The sequence below is a fragment of the Scyliorhinus torazame genome, chromosome 20 (genome assembly GCF_047496885.1).
Source record: "Scyliorhinus torazame isolate Kashiwa2021f chromosome 20, sScyTor2.1, whole genome shotgun sequence".
Classification (NCBI taxonomy): Eukaryota; Metazoa; Chordata; class Chondrichthyes; order Carcharhiniformes; family Scyliorhinidae; genus Scyliorhinus; species Scyliorhinus torazame.
The window spans coordinates 9,264,687-9,281,557 of NC_092726.1; the positions used below are offsets into that span (position 1 = coordinate 9,264,687).

At 52.0% G+C, this 16,871-nt stretch overlaps 1 protein-coding gene and 1 long non-coding RNA gene across 7 annotated transcripts in view; one reads left to right on the forward strand and one right to left on the reverse strand.

Moving 5' to 3' along the window:
- Positions 1-4,992: 4,992 nt before the first annotated feature.
- On the reverse strand, positions 4,993-15,112 carry LOC140396858 (pituitary homeobox 3-like). Of its 6 annotated transcripts, XM_072485646.1 has the most exons (5): positions 14,699-15,112; positions 13,766-13,851; positions 12,977-13,097; positions 6,786-6,994; positions 4,993-6,020 (listed from the first exon to the last, which is right to left on the reverse strand). In XM_072485646.1, the coding sequence occupies exons 3-5, from the start codon at positions 13,080-13,082 to the stop codon at positions 5,484-5,486; spliced, it is 852 nt and encodes a 283-aa protein (XP_072341747.1). In that variant the 5' UTR covers positions 13,083-13,097; positions 13,766-13,851; positions 14,699-15,112; the 3' UTR covers positions 4,993-5,483. The 6 variants fall into 6 exon arrangements, with proteins under 6 accessions (XP_072341747.1, XP_072341746.1, XP_072341745.1 ...); XM_072485645.1 differs by lacking the exon at positions 13,766-13,851 and having other exon boundaries at positions 14,699-15,111; XM_072485644.1 differs by lacking the exons at positions 13,766-13,851; positions 14,699-15,112 and adding an exon at positions 13,921-14,206.
- LOC140396860 (uncharacterized) overlaps positions 6,868-16,871 on the forward strand; it is a 127,784-nt gene continuing 117,780 nt past the window's right edge. The window contains exon 1 of the long non-coding RNA XR_011936644.1: positions 6,868-7,025. This is a non-coding gene — a long non-coding RNA (uncharacterized lncRNA). The remainder of the gene's footprint in view (positions 7,026-16,871) is intronic.

Genomic DNA, 16,871 nt, shown 5'->3' on the forward strand with positions numbered 1-16,871 from the left:
CACAGCACAGGGTCCCAGGTTCGATTCCCGGGTTGGGTCACTTGTCTGTGCAGAGTCTGCACTTTCTCCCCGTGTTTGCATGGGTTTCCTCCGGGTGCTCCGGTTTCCTCCCACAATCCAAAGATGTGCAGGTTAGCTGGATTGGCCATGATAAATTGCCCTTAAGTGTCCAATAAGGTTAAGTGGAGTTGCGGGGACAGGGTGGAGGTGTGGGGCTTAAGTGGGGTGCTCTTTCCAAGGGCAGGTTCAGACTCGATGGGCCAAATGGCCTCCTTCTGCATTGTAAATTCTATGTATATGTCCTTGGCGGCTCCCCTTACCAATTTGATGAATCCAGTCGACATGCATATTAAAATCGCCCCATGAGTAGTGTACCTTTCTTACAAGCCACCAACATTTCCTGGTTTCAGTTGTGCCCCACTGTGCAACTACTGTTTGGGGACCTCCAGATTACGCAGGGATTCCTTTCCTTTGCTATTTCTGTGCGATCATAACCTGAAATTTGAAAAACAAATTCTGATCAATCCTCGCGCACACAGTGCCACTGTGTGTTTTGGACGCGCCCTCTAACTGGAAGAAGCAAAACTTGCACCGACTTGTGACTTGCAGTTGAAAAACTATTTGCGTTAAAGTCTTGTGGAAAATCCTGATTTGTCAGCAGTAACCATGGAATGCATTTCTGATTGGAAATTACCCTTTGTGTTTTCTATTGACAACACTTGTTTCTTGAGCGAAGCCAAACTTTTTTTTTTTAAACGCGGAGGTACTCACCGTTGTGTGAAAGTCTTGGAGACATTGAACGTGATGAGTTGGCCCGTTATGATTATGCATGTCAGCGCCATTAGCAGACAACATAATTCACCTTTCATCGACAGAGAACAAACCTATTTACCCTTCTTGTCTCAACTCAATTATCATCACGGGGAATAGATTCCAATTTGCCGCCGGTTTTCGGAATAAAAGATGGACTCACTTCGGGAGGGAGGGATTTTAGAAGTGATCTTTGGCGGTATTTAAAATGCAGCATGGAACAGAAGTGATTCCCCCCTCCCCCGCCGTTTCTCCTCAAAGTCTCAACGCGGGTTGAGGGGACGCAAAGTGGGACGGGGCGAGTTCGGGACTGGTGTTCCGGAAGCTTTTCTTAACTTGAAGTTTGTGTCACTTCAAGTTATCTTTTGGGTCAGACGGTGAAACGCGGCTGTGTGCAGAGTGACCAGTGGCTTATCGGTTTTGACAGATCAATGGGAGGCCCTCGTGTGTACATCTTATTTTCTTCCTTCCCTCCCATTTATATCGTTTGCCCCACAGGGTATTTTATGCCTCTTGTATGCCAGGATACATTGCATTTCTCTGCCTGCCGGTAGGCATGGAGCCCAATTCGCAGCCGCCAACACCCGCCATATTGTGTGGTTTCAAATGGCCGTTTGCCTCTGCCCTCTTGCTTTACCCAACATTTCTCCTTCAGTTCATTAAATGCCAGCAGGGAGTATTTTTCAGGCCGTGCTGTATTCCGTGCTGTGCCCCTTGCACCGTATTTGCCCCATTTTGCAGCCAAGTCATGACTCCACTCTGGAGTCGCATCTTCACATTTTGCATCACTGTGGGGGTGGGTGGCTGGAGGTGGCAATGGAGCCGCATTTCTGTCCCTCGGACAACCGATTGTGCAGTCGGGTGAAGACCCAACTCTGGCAGTCAACAACAGTCTGCATTTCAGACCGTTCCCTGTCAGCGGGGGAGTAGAATGGCAAACAGCAACGGTCGAGGACTGAGGCCTGGGTGGGTGATGAAATGTCACTGTGGGAAGCGGGAGAGTCAGGGGCGCTCAGTAAGAGACATCTTGGCGATCCCGGCCATGCTGAGTGCTGCAAGGTGGAATATAACCACAGGAGTATGTGCGGCCTTTAAAAGCGGACATGACTGGCATCAATCCTATCAGAAATAGAACACACAGTGCAGAAGGGGGCCATTCGGCCCATCGAGTCTGCACCGACCCACTTAAGCCCTCACTTCCACCCTATCCCCATTAACCCCTCCTAACCTTTTTGGACACTAAAGGGCAATTGATCACGGCCAATCCACCTAACCTGCACGTCTTTGGACTGTGGGAGGAAACCGGAGCACCCGGAGGAAACCCACGCAGACACGGGGAGAACGTGCAGACTCCGCACAGACAGTGGCCCAAGCCGGGAATCGAACCTGGGACCCCGGCGCTGTGAAGCCACAGTGCTATCCACTTGTGCTGCCTCTTCTGAGGCCATCACCTTTCCCAATGAAATGAATGATTGGAGATCGTTTGTCATCTGCCCTATGTTTAAAAGAGCCGCGATCTTCACCAATGGTCCTTTGCTCCTCTTTTGCAGGCGAGCTTGGGAGAGGGGAACGGATAGACCGTGCGTCACAACCACCTCGAAGGGAGCCCACAGGCCCGCGCTGCTGCGGTGAAGGTGAGTGATTCGGCGCGGCTGATTCATCTATCAGCCCTCCATCCCAACTCATCACACCTACTCGCTGAAAGTCCTTCTGCACTCACTCCGAGTGCCAATTTTAATTGAAACCCATCAGACTAAATCAAATAAACGGAGGGACACATGAGAGAGGGGCAACCCCTTAAAGGGAGCAGTGCCTCAAAGGGAAAATGAAATCACCAACTAAACTTTAAAACATCAAACTGGAAATGTGATCCGGAGGGTCCATAAAGCTCCCCGGTCCCCGCTTCTCTGGCTGGCTGAAGTCCCTTCAGCCCGGGGTTCGGCGGGAGGAATTTCAGCCTCATTCCGTGATGTTTAATCAGGGTTAAGTTACTTGTGAGAATGGTCTGGGCGCAAGAGAGAAGGGAACTCGCCTAAGTGTTTGACGCAGTCTGTCTCCGAGGACCCTTTGGATTTTGGACAATGGGATTTGGCGCGCAGGCTTCTAATTGGGGTCTCGATATTTGTGCTCAGGATTAAAGCAGGGATCGGAAACAAAAAATACTCGGCCTGCAGGAAATCTGAAGTCAAAACAGGTTGGCAATCCAAACGTCCAACGTCTGCGGAGAGAATTGGGAGAATTTTAACCTCCGGTGTCTCGACTGCGTTTGAAGTGCTGGCGCAGACAGGATGGGCCGAACGGTTCAGCTTGGCGGGCTGCGGGCTCTCTCTCTCACACACACACCCTGGCTGACCCTAGGAGTGGCGGTGCTTTTTGTGTGGGTGGTTGAGGAGGGAGCTGGAGCTGTCTCCAAATGAGCGAGACGAGTTCCATTCCCAGCTCCAGGAGACGGTCTGTGCCGGGTGCGAATGGAAGGTTCCCCGCAAGATTCATTCAGAGGAATTGGCCGATTATCAGTTCAATGGAAACCCGACCGGCGCCTGATCAACACTCGCCCTGAAATTGAAAATAGATGTGACTCCCTCCCTGGATTCGGCAGCAAACCCGTTGTACAGACCTGATCGTTAATGAGTATCTTCCAGCAGAACAGACTAACTATCTGCCCCCAACTTAATGCTCAATGTCCTTGGGAAAGAGGGACTAAATCAAATAAACGGAGGGACAAATGAGAGAGGGGCAACCCATTAAAGGGAACAGTGCCTCAAAAGGAAAATGAAATCACCAACTAAACTTTAAAACATCAAACTGGAAATGTGAGAGAGGGAACGACAATTTACATTTCAGCGTCCGTCTCCTTTCAACGAGCAAATCGTCCCACTGATATTTTCAAAAACGATATCAGTTAGCAAATAACATTGACAGTAACGGAAGGAAAAGGGGGCAGTGAGGAACGAGGCGCTCTCTCCGTCTGCAACACCGAGTTTTATTTCAGTCGGTGCCTCTTCTCCTGCCGCCTGGGAAATGCGTGCGTGTGAGAGAGAGGGAAGGGAGAGGGAAGAGAGATGGAGAGAGGGAGTGTGGCATTGATCAGGTCGGGCAGCGGTCACTCACACCACCTTGCCTTCAACACGGAGCCCCAGAGCGGGTCTTCCCAGGAGGGGGGAAAAAAAACTCTGCGTTTCGAACGAAATCTCCACCGGATGGAAATCAAAGATCCCGGGCGACGAACGTCGGGAATTCCCGCGATTGCATTTAATCGAATATTCAAGCGGCCGGACGCCCTGGTTTCCAGAGCCGCGGCTCGGAACGAATTGGTAGGTGTCTCGCAGCCAATGTATTCATGCAATAATTCCCGACAGACCGGGGCAGGGTGGGGCTGAAATAAACACTTCTCCACATTTCTATCTGTTACACAATCCCGTCAGAATTTCGGTCAGTGTATAAACCTTTTATATAAAAAAGAGAAAACATGAACACGCTTGCTATCTCAGCCAATCCCTCACATCCCGGGATTATTTCAGTGGAAATATCTTGACGCGAGCCCGCCCTCAAAATGTTTCTGTTTTGTTGTGGGGGTTTTTTTTTGAGGGGGACAAGCTGGAAATACTAAAAACAAAACCCCTGTGCCGGGTTGGGGTGGAACAGGAATGCGAATCAATCGTTGCAAATAGCTGACCAAGACTTCCTCAATTCCACGCTGAAATCAGGCGGAGGAGGTGGTCCACCTCGCCCCGAAGGGATTTTAAATTCTCCCCAATCCCCCGTAAAAAAACAAAGTGGAATTAACCTGCTAAAAAATAAATAAAAGAGTCCGTTTCATTTTCGCTCTGTCCTCTTTATAGGGAAATAATCAAATTCTACAAGATTATGAATATTTTAAAATATATTCCAGGCTGTCAATACTGAAAAGATTTTATCCTAAAATGTTACCTCCGTTTCCCCATCAGTCAGGATTCTCATAGAGAGAGAAACCCCTTCACTGCCATCCACATCCTGCGCTAAAAGGCACCGCCGATCTGAGATCGAGAAGCGGGCACAGGCACCCCCCCCCCCCCCCCCCCCAATCAAGGTGATCACCTCGGCGGAGAGGATCTCTTATTGCCTCGGTGCCAATTCTTAAATTAAAAATACTTGTTGGGGAGAAGGGGTGAGCAAGTGTGGGGGGGGGGGGGGGGGGTCGCGCCTCCCACCCGACGGGATTCACCCCCCCCCCCCCCACCCCTGCTGTGGCTGAAATCAAATCCCATTCATTTCCAGTTCTCTTTGTGAAATTGGACGGGGGGGGTGGGGGCGGGGGGACCGACAATTCCCCGGGTGTTGTTCAAACGTTGGAAATGTGTGTCCTTTAAAAGCGTGTTTGGTTGGGATTCCTAACCACTGCCCCCCCCCCCCCCCCCCCGTTTCCTGTCCACGACTATTCCTGCACGGGCCAAGGTGCACAGGGACTGGTTGTACCGGATAATGTGAGGGTAATGACGCTGTGGCTCCAGAGGTACAATTTACAACCAGTAGCTGACATATTAACAACTTAGAGACTGGTGAGGGGCGGGGGGGGGGGGGGTGGGTAGAGCCCTGTGGTGGTTTGTTGTGTGTGTTGGGGAGGACAACCCCCCCCTTCCCACCTCTCCAAACAGTTGGGCTGAAATGAGACGTACACAATACCAAGTCCATCTTTACACCGGCCGATCCACCGCGTATTGACAGGGGCTGAGGTTGGAGGCTGGGCTCTGCATGCCGGGCCCGTAGCTGAAGGTAGACGAGTGGTGCTTGGCCCGGAGCCGCAGGCTGGCCAGGCTGCTGTTGCAGTTGTCCCGGTAGACGTAGGGGCTGGGGCCGCTTCCGTACGGGCACGGGGCGGCGGCCACCGCCGAGTTCAGCGCGGGGCCGCCCAGATTATTGAGACTGGAGCCGCCGGGCAAGGCGGAGGCGGGCACCATAGTCATGGAAGGCAGCGAGCTGGGCGTGGAGAACATGCCCGGCGACGATAGAGTGTTGACGTTCATGGAATTGAAGAAAGAGAAGCCCTTGGCCGAGATGGGGTTGGTGGCGAGTCCTTTGGCGGCCCAGTTATTGTAGGTATAGCCGGGGTACGCGTCCTCGTAGGGCTGCACAAGCCCATTGAAGGGAGCAGCGAAACCCCCCTTGCAGATCTCAGCTTGCTGATGGCGCTCCCGCTTCCTCCACTTCGCTCGGCGATTCTTGAACCACACCTGAACAGACCCAAAAGCAAAACAGGTTAATTCCCATCTTTAATTCTCAAGCGCGCGTGGGGCGGATTTTAATATATATATATATGAATGAAATGAAATGAAAATCACTTATTGTCACGAGTAGACTTCAATGAAGTTACTGTGAAAAGCCCCTAGTCGCCACATTACAGCGCCTGTTCGGGGAGGTACGGGAATTAAACCGTGCTGCTGGCCTGCCTTGGTCTGATTTCAAAGCCAGTGATTTAGCCCAGGGAGCTAAACCAGCCCCTGATATACATCTATCCATATGAAGATATATCCATCCATATCTTAGATATCACTTCCAGCCTATTCGGGAATCAGACCAAATTGTTTGTAGCCGGGCAAAGGCTTTCCTGTCGACGGTTCTGCATCTAATAGTTTTCAGTTCGGCTAACATTACAATGTTAATGTAAGCCTACTTGTGACAGTATTAAAGATTGTTATTATCTAACCTAACCTGTGACACAGCAACACACTTCACAAAAACATTGATTGATTCCTCCAACCCAAACCTATAATCATCGAACAAAATGCTCGGGATCCCCCCTCCCCGTTTCAACCTCTTTTCCCCAACCTGCCCTGTCAACCTTGGGTGATCTGTGCAGCTGCTTTTGGAGAGTTTCGGATTGCATCCTTTATTTTAACCTCCCCGCCTTTGGAGACCGGTTAACGTGTCAGCAAATGGTTCAGCCACGACATTTCAACCCGGGATTATTATGGTGTTTGCAGGGGGGCAGCACTCACCCTGATCCTGGCCTCGGTCAGGTTGGTCCACACGGCGATCTCCTCTCGCGTGGACATGTCCGGGTAGCGGTTCCTCTGGAAAGTGGCCTCCAGCTCCTGCAGCTGCTGGCTGGTGAAGTGAGTCCGCTGCCGGCGCTGCTTCTTTTTGGCCGAGCTGTCTTCGGAGCCCGAGTCGTCGGACTTGCAGCGGCGAAGCTGCTCGCCCTCTCCTGCCGGGGTTGGGGAGCAACACAAGGCCAGGTGAGGAATTTACCCTTCTCTCTGTGTCTCCACCCCCCCCCCCCGCCCCCCGCAAACAGACACACACCGCGCCCCATCCCCGAGACCACCTCAACGGCGAGGAGTCTGACTCACTGCTCACCGTTCCTCCCAATCTGACAGAAGCTTGCATTGTAAATGTCACAGCCCTGCACTATTCCACACTCTCCAGCGCACATTAATTGGTTGAGCGCCAAAGCCAGTGTTTAAAACTTGCACTTTGCGGGTCAAATGATCACTCAGATTATCCAGAATAAGGTAACCCGACATTTCCCAATATCCACACCCACCTTCTGATCAAACTTTAGGGGTTAAATTGCAGGAAAGTGTTTGGTGTTTTTCTTTACAATTTCGGCCGGCCTCCCGGCCTATTTTTTGGGGGGAGGGAAACATCAATTTTAGCCGAAATCTTTTGTGGGTAAACGCAAGGCCGTCCTGGTTGGTGGCGTTGCCTCCCCCCCCCCCCCCCACTCCACCCGTCCCCCGCCCGGGTTCATTTCCCCTGGGAGAAAGCATACTATTTCGTTCTATTTTTCTGCTGCACACATTTCCAAATCGTACCCAATAAACAGGAGGGCCGGGGGCAGGCCCGCTCCTGTCGCAACTCGGTTCACCCGCACCGATTTAAAATAAATATAGCTAAAAACTTGGGGATGTTTCAAAAGCGAATTCTTGCTGATTAAAAAAAAATAAGAGAGAGAGAGAGCAGGCTGTATCGCTTCCCGGGGCGAGAGATGAGGCGATTTGACTCAATCCATTTGTTTAACTTCTTTTGCAGTTTATGAAAAGCAGTCAATGTGAGTTTGACGGTGTTACCGTCTCCCTGTGAACGGGCGGCTGGCTGCGGCCCTCTGCCCGTGTGGGACGTGGGGGGGGGGTTGCGAATGGAGTCCTATCTGACTTGGTCACCTGGCCTCTTTAGAAAGCACAACCCGCGTTTGGTTAAAACAAAATTAATTAAACGTTATTGAAGTTAATCGTTGTGTTGGAAATGTCGAGGTGATTTGGGGCTGATTTTTTTTTCACTGCTGTATTTTGTCAGAGGACATGGCTCGATCATTGGGTGGCCAGCCCTGAACGAGAACTGGAACTGTTCCCCAGATTCATTCTGGACTGAGTTAGTAGCTTGAAGCCAAAACCGAGGACATCACGGTCAGAGATTATCACTGTGGCCGTATGTTATGACCAGAGTTGTATATGTATGTATATATAAAAATGTATATTACACATATATATATTATATAGTGAAATTAATTCCAAATCAACGCAGTCTAGTTGAGGAACCGCAGGTTCCCGGACGAACCTCTTCAGAGTTCTTTCCAAGTTGTGTCAACTCGGTGAACGGTACAGTTAATTCGTTGGGATTTCGATGCGCGTAATTAATATTCTTCTCTTCATGTTGGGCTTCAAAACCAAAACGAAGCAAGTCCAAATCGCCGACCTGTTCCCCGCGCCCCGTTCCGCAATGACTTTCCACAGGTCGGGTCAATTTAAAACACACATTTCCAAATCGATCAATGAGTCCGAATGGAAACTGGGAGCGGGAAGCGCCGCTCCTCTGCCACGCCGAGCGTCTCGGTGGCGCGGTCTATTGGCGACAGGAGAATTTGGCGTTGACAATAACTTGGGCGCAACTCTGGCGCCGCTGCCTCTTACCTCCACTCTCACTGTTGGGCGTCCCGGCTAAATGTCTGATGCCGAAAGCACTGTTATTCCCGGATGCGGTTTGCAGCGGTTTCAGGGAACTCGCTGCCATGCTGCAATCCCTGGTTTCCAATCAGAAAACAGTCCCCAGGTGGCCCATGCAGATTTGGAAGAGTTTCTCTTCCCCGAGGCCCCGGGTCGGTGACGCAGCACCTCCCCCCCCCCCCCCCCCCCAATCTCCTCTATGGATCCCGGCGGCTAATTCCAAAGCTCAGACTCTCTCCTGGTCGATTCGAGGGGCCGGCTGTTCCCTTTTGCTGTCCATTTGGACAGACAGTAGTAGCTTCGGAATGAAGCGCGTTGGTTAAAGGGGGCGGGAGTAGGAGGGGGTGGTGGTGTAGGAGGAGGCAGGGAACCCAGAGGAGGAAATCCCGCCCGTGGGCCGTGCGGATTGGTCACTCAGGGCATGCTGCTCACATCATCCGGGGGCGCAACCTTGCGTTGGCCCCATAATCCGCCCATCGCCATTTATTCGGGACACCGAGGTGCCAAGGGGGCGCGGATGAAGGAGCAGCTATGGGAGCGCCTCCAGGGAGGCTGAATGTCCCCAAAACTCGCATCTAGCGAGTTTCTGGCACACACACTAAAAACACATACACCTGAATTCTCCCCCTTTGCCTGCAACTCTGCAATGTATCTCTGCTGTGGATTCACTCGCAGCCTGGCCTCTCCCGCAGACACATTCTGCAAAGAGATAGGCACAAACTCTCCATCCAAAGTCCAAATAAACTCACTTGGGACAATCATAGATTATCCTAGAATTTACAGTGCAGAAAGAGGCCATTCGGCCCATCGAGTCCGCACCGGCTCTTGGAAAGAGCACCCTACCCAAGGTCAACACCTCCACCCAATCCCCATAACCCAGTAACCCCACTCAACACTAAGGGCAATTTATCATGGCCAATCCACCTAACCTGCACATCTTTGGACTGTGGGAGGAAACCGGAGCACCCGGAGGAAACCCACGCAGACACGGGGAGAACGTGCAGACTCCGCACAGACAGTGACCCAAGCCGGAATCGAACCTGGGACCCTGGAGCTGTGAATCAATTGTGCTAACCACTGTGCTGCCGTGCTGGTGGTTGGCAGACGCCGAACCATGCCGCCCATTCCACCCACCCAAAGGATACCTAGGGAGGGGAGGGGGGGTCTCTCCCGGCGCGGTTGTCAACAGTGGACAGCTGCTGGAACATTTATTCTCGGGAGGGAGGCGGAGAGTGGCTGGCAACGCTGATGTCCATGCTCCTGAGCCCTTTGCAATGAGTGAAGAATACAACATGTTCCTGTGGAGCCCCCCAGCTTAAAGAGACGGCTGTGCAGAAGCCATTTCTTGGCGGTGCCGTCAGGTTCCTCAAGCGAGGAAGCCCTCCCTCGCTGGTCCAGGTTAAAGGGCGCGGTGGCTGGGAGAGGGGTGCAAACAGGGGAAGGGAAGATCAGGCGAGCCTCCTTCCGTGTCAGGCGCTGCAGCGATGGTGTCCTTTACTGGAGAGACCATTCCTGAACGAAGCAGAGGCGGGCATCCCACGCTACCCGAGTTTTGTGCGTGACACTGTGCGCTCCGCGTGCCCTGACCTCCCCCAGGGACGTTGTGCCTCCCTCCGGCTGTGCAGCCAAATCGTGCCAAGGTGGCCACCGAGGGGGCGGGGGGACGAGAAGCAGCTGACAGGGGAGCGACAGAAAGATGGCTGCATGCCGGGCTAGTAGGAGGAGGCTGCAATGTGCCACATTTCGGTGAGGCAATCACTAAAGGGTGGGACCGAGAAAGGAAACATTCAGCTGTCAGCCCTTCCCGTTCCTCCCTGAAATACCGCTCCTGGTGTGTGTGGCCAAGTGGACCACATTGAAGCACACGGGGTGGGGGGGGGGGGGGGAGGCCAGACCAGGAACGAGCCCCATTCCCTTTCCCCGCAGCCCCGGATCGACAACCAATCGTTACATTTTTTTGATCACTACTTGTTTAATCTGCTTCCTTCCGGCCGGTGTATTCATTCCAAAAGTCCAACACAAGTTGTGAACGCAGAAATCTCCTCTCCCTCCTCAAGACTAGTGTCGATGACCTTGCATTTGTGTCCTTCAGTTTCCCACCATCCCCTCGGTGGAAACCATTTCACCTTCTTTACTCCCGCCAGGATCACTCTGTCGGTGCTGGGGCGGGATGAATCCCAGCTTCTCTGCCAGCATTCCCAAATAATCCCCTGGAAAACGCGCGATGTGCACTGTGCTGGTCAGCGGAGAGAGATGGATAAGTCTCCCATTCCGGAGCGGGAGGCCACATTTCATTCCAGGGCGGCGCGGACTCTGAGCAGACTGGGCGGGAGGGTCCTCCTCGAATGCGGTCTTGCCATAAACACACGCACACATAGTCTCTCTGGGAGATGTCGCTTGTCTAAACGATGAATTCCAGAGCTGAATGGAGTCACTGCTCCCAGTCCCTCCCGCGGGGCAGATACCCCCATCCGGGCGCCTTTTGCAATTCTTCCCCGTGCTATGGTCAACTTGCATGGTGCATCTTTAGCGGCGGGCGTCTGAACATATCGCACTCCATGTGAGAGCAGGGATGTGGAGGAAATGATCTGCCCGCCCTTCCGAGTGGAGAGCCGCCTGGCTTCTCGCCTTCTCGCTTCGCATCGCTGAGCTGCACTTTTCCACCCTTGGGCACCGCACCCACCCCCGACCAAAAGTCGAGTGGCGTCTGAGCGCAGGGCCGGTTTAATCGCCGGACGCTCATTAAAACCAACCGGCCAGCGAGCCGCAAACTTGCAGGCCAACAGGGCGCACCATGCCGGGGGGAGGGAGGTGTGATATCAGAGGGTGAGGAGATATCAGCTCAGGAACAAGGCAGACTGCAGCGATCCCGGCTGATAACGCTGTGGAGCCGGCCTCCCCCCCACCCTCAGTCTGGCAATAGGACATTTGTGAGTGGGAACTTTGCCCCCTCTTTCTTCCACCCCCTGCTTTCCTCCTGCCCCTTCTCCCCCTCCCGCCAGTAACGGGGAGGGAGGGGGTGTTTAGCAGCCAAGGTCCCTGTTCGACATTTGCAATCCTTATTCTGATCGAACCCACTGATTTCTTTGTGCAGTGTCTGACAGAGAGTAAATCACCAATGGTGTAGAAACCTTGTATTTATGAATAATTTTCAGATGCAATTGGGGGGGGGGGTTAATTTATTGAAAAGCTGCAGAGAGAAAATATAAATAATGATTGGGGAGGATAGTCGGAAACTGGAAACTAAAGGGTCTCATTTGCCAAACTAGCTGAGAATTTGAACGAAGAAAAGGGATTATTTCATTCGATTAATTTGACTCGAAAGCGTCCAGCCCTTAAATATTCAATAAAGTATACAATCGGGCGCTTTATTGCAAAATAAAGACTTGGCTTCAGGGCAAACCCTCAATTCATCTCTTGCTCGCTCTCCCCGCCAAAAACAAAAACAAATTAAAATTCAGCGACTGGCGTTTTATCTGGCGCCGCAGAGCGGGTCGGGGTTTGATTTATTGCAGGCTTGGTGGGGGTGGTAAATAAATAAAATCAGCAGCCAGTAAATCGAGTCAGGTAAGCCGGTAACCCAACGCTGCTCCCCCCCCCCCTCCCCCGCCGACCGCAATCGCGACAGCTTTTAACGCCGTGCCTGCCATAAATAAACTATTCATCTGCAAGTCTCGTCAAAATTAATACGAGGTGTCAGTCCCCCGCACTGAGAAGATTTATGAGGGGGCAGTGGTGGTGGTGGTGGTGGTGGGGGGGGGGGGGGGGGTAGAGTTTGCCCAAAGTACCTCGCACTTTTTGACAGTGGTCTCAATATTAGGGCAGCTCTCGCTGTCTCCCTGCCCCTCGCTTCTCCTCTGTCCCACCCAATGCACAATTATTCTTTCCTGGATTATTTCACAGACATTGCAGCGCGAAAACAGGTCCACAAAACACATCTAATTTACAGGGGGGGGGGGGGGGGTCAGATATCGGTTAGCAACCCGGCCTCGTGTATCCCGAACTCTCACAGACTCGTTCAGCTTTCACACCGTTCATTCCCAAGGCAGCGGGCTCGGCAATAGATTGGAAATAACTCTGTCCCTGCCTCTGGGGTCGAGCGGGGCTGGGTGTTTTATTTGTGTTGCTGCTTGTACGAACCGGGGGATTTGACTTTGGGGTGGAGTAGGGGGCCAGGCTGTGTGTGTGTGTGGGGGGGGGGGGGGCGACAGAATTTCCTAGGCCAGTTTGCACTGCTTCCTTACCGCTTCTGCGACGGTTGTCCGGCCCCGTGATTGCTCCCAAAGTGGCCAGCATCCGCTTTGGGCATTCCGAGTCGGTGGCTTCGGCAGTGCCAAACGCAAATTCCATCCGGAGAACTTAATCCTGCAAAACAGAGCAGAGCGCTGTTAAAAAGAAAAAAAACCAGCCAGCGGCCCATGCAACCCGCTTCTTCGCAGTCACGTCTTTGGGTACGTCTTTTTTTCAGGGGAAGGGGGGGGGGGGGCAATATTTTGGCCCAGCTCTTTCACGAATACCAGTACATGGTTCTGAAATTCTCGCACCGTTTTATATCTTGTCCCGGTGCCAAGTGGGGGGTGATTGCAATCAAGAACAGGCTAGAGCTGAATTTACCAGTCATCTTCAGATCGAAGGGTTCCTCTGCCTGGAAATGCGGGGATGATGGGGGGGGGGGGGGGGGTGAGGATGGGGGTATGAAAATAGCTGCTCTGCCCACCAGTCCTAATCTCGGGAACAACTCGCATATCTTCAGGAGAACTGTCCACAGCACCTGTTGGGATTTACCTCCCCAACTTCTACAGAGGCACCAGAGAAAGCATTCTTTCTGGTTGTATCGCAGCTTGGCATGGAGCCTGCTCTGCCCAAGACCGCAGGAAACTACAAAACGTCGTGAATGTAGCCCAGTCCATCCCCTCCATGGACACGGTCTACAATCCCCGCTGCCTGGGAAAGGCAGCCAGCATAATTAAGGACCTTCTTCGTCTCAAGAACAGCTTCTTCCCTGCTGCCATCAGACTTTTGAGTGGACCTACCTGGTATTAAGTTATTCTTTTCTCTACACTACATTACATTCTGCAGTCTCTCCTTCCTTCCCTCTGACTGGTATGCATCGTTTGATCTACATGCAAGAAACAACACTTTTCACTGTATACCAATACATGTGACAATAATATATCAAATGAAATACCTGACTGGTTGTCAGTCGGAGGAATAAGGATTAATCCTCCCTGCTCCGGTGTACATTCCAGAGCAAGCCCATGTCTGCAGTATTGCAGGTAGCGAGCTGCGGTCTCCCTCTCCCCCCTCGGCCAGAGCTGAACCCCAGTGTTGGCACCTGTCTCCACTTGCTGACTCTTCGACAAATCATTCGGTGTGAATTTTATCCGCTCCGACTAAATGCTCATATCCCACCGTTGCTGCTGGTTTGATTTGCCGCTTTTACAACCGCGTTGAGAGGAGGGAGGGTGTTTCCCCACCCCCCACCCCCTCTTGAAAATCAGACCGCGGCGAAGAGTTACCGGAGAGAGGGAGAGGAGAGAAGAACAGCACCCTCCTCCTGCTCTGGCCAACTTTCGGGGGAAAGTTTTAAACCCTATTTTTGTTGCCCCCTCCCCTCGAGTTCAGCGACGTGGAGGGCACCGAGTGGATGGGCAGCAGATCCCCAGGTGGCTTCAGCGGACACCCCCAGGTGACTGGGCGAAATCACCCTGTCCACGGGGAGAAGAGTCAGGTCGGTTTTTTTTCCAGCTTTGCCCACACTTGTCCCTCCACCGAAATGCCAATGGTGAGGGCAATATCAACACTTCTCTCTCTCCCCGTGCCCACTTCAGGCAGACCCCCCCCCCCCCCCCCCTCCTCCTCCCAGCCGGGAATCATCGCCTTCAGCAGAGGAGAGTCGGAGAAAAACAAATGCAGACAAATAATAATTTTGGATTATTATAATAGATTCTGCCGTTCGCACTCACCCTCTCGAAAGCGTTCGCGTTACATAAATGCCAGCACAGAGAATCTGTTTCACCTGCATCAACTCTTAAGAGCAGAACTGTACCATCTGAACTTTTTTTGGTTTTAAACACACGGATTTGTAAATTATGTGAGATTCCAAAGAAAAGCGCCCTTTTCAAAGGCGGTGTATCAATTATTTTAAAAAGTCACATTTGTGATCGGGATGACTTCTGACGCAGGCTGGATTTTTTTTTTTTACAATGCCAAGACCCCCTTTCTGTTTAGCAGATGATTGGACTCGTTAGCAAACAGAAAAGGTGGAGACCCGAACGGGGAGGGGACTGAAAGACACCATTTGCATGGCGCATACACGAATTAATTTCTGGGATTTAACTTGATTAAGATGTCTGTCAGTTTGCAATTCAGAAAACTCATTATGGGACTCGGAGCCAAGAGGCTAGTGCGAGGGCAGATGGAATTACTGTTCAGTGTTTGCAGATGATAATTTGCGCTTTCAGACCCGGATTTGCATATATTGCATCTGTCAAGTGCCTTTCTCCCTCATTTAAAAATAACTTTGAACTGGCACCGTGATTCCTAATATGGGGGTCGAGGATATATTACCGGCCTCCTTTCATTTTCAAGCCACGTTGGGTGCACAAAAGAGACGAGGAGCATTAATATTAATCGGGCTGATGAAGTTGTCCCATGTCAGCACCTCGGGATTGGTGTGCCAACAGCTACCGTAACCTTTTCGCTAACGGGCCCTTGAGTACTAATATTCCAAATTATCGGGACTTTGCACTTTCCCGAAATAGAAGGGGAAAATGAGAGATTCAAACTTGACCCGAACCAGGACCGACGAATCTTTGGCGGGGTTCCCCCCTCCCCCCCCAGTCTCTGTGGATGACACTGAAAATGTGACACGTTCTGTTTGTCCAACTACACCTGACCCCTCTATCCGTCTTCTCTCTTATTCTCTAAATAAAATCGTGAAAGCCGAGAGAGGGGGAGCGATCCGGCAGAAACAGTCGCTGACATCCCCTTAATTTGGGAACAGAGGGAAACAGGGGGGGGGGGGGGGGGCAGTGTTACACTTCCCACTGGTGGGGAATCTCTTGTTGACCAAACGAAGGCAGGTTTCTGACCACCCAATTGCACTTTCCGTTGCAGTGTTATTTTCCGCTCGAACTATACCAAACCGAACTCTGCAGGCGAACTAACTAACTCTGAGCTGGGTGTGCGTCCTGAGCAGACGGGGGGAGCTTGCACGCCGTAGCCAGTCAGGTTAACGAAATATAGTCTCAAAGGCGAACAATCTGGAAAACAAAACAAAGAGCAATTTACAAGCGGGTCGTCGGAGAGGAGAGGACGGATTTAAGAGGTCAACCCAGTGTTGGAATATTCTGCACGGAGGCTGCACCCGCCCTTTCCCCAGTCGAATCCCACACGGGCTGGAAACTACTGCAATCATCTCAGTCCCAATTTTCTCTCTCCCCCCCCCCCCCCCCCCCCCCCTCTCTCCTCCCATCACCAGGGATAATTTCTTAACGAGAAACCCAGTTAAAACGAAATTACCCTCCACTCTCCCCCGCCTTTGCGCTGTGGTCAACACAATCTCCCCTTCCTCTTTTTGTTATTAATCCTGGTCTGAAAGCATTTATTTCAACCCTGGCGAAGGCCCCCAGAGGTGGAGCAGAGAAGAACTTCAGATCGACACGACCCTGGTGCAAATTCAGGTCCCAAGGGGTTGAGATTTCGTTGCACATAATCATATACTGAAGGAATTTATCCCCCAACCTTCCGATCTATGCAGACCCCGGTCTGGTTGTGGAGCTGAAAATACTCATCGGGTCAGACAGCTACCGTGAGGGGGAGACGTTTCAGACACCAAAGACCTTTCAGCAACAGAGCTGACCCTCTCCTGTTGCAGCGGCCATGAACATTAACTCCAGTCCTGGAGAACCGGACACACCCTGAACGTCCCAGCCACCTGTCCTGCGCCTCAGCAGTGCTTTTCAGACAGGAAAGTTGGGCGCTTGCTGTATCAGTGAAATATCGGCGTTAAAAGAAAAATAAACTGAACAGCAACGCTGCAAGTTTCTCATGTGTCAGGTTTCGTAATCTTTTTGCAAGAAACGCTGATACCAGCGTGGGTGTGGGGAATGTGCGCAGCAATTCACCGTCTGGTTT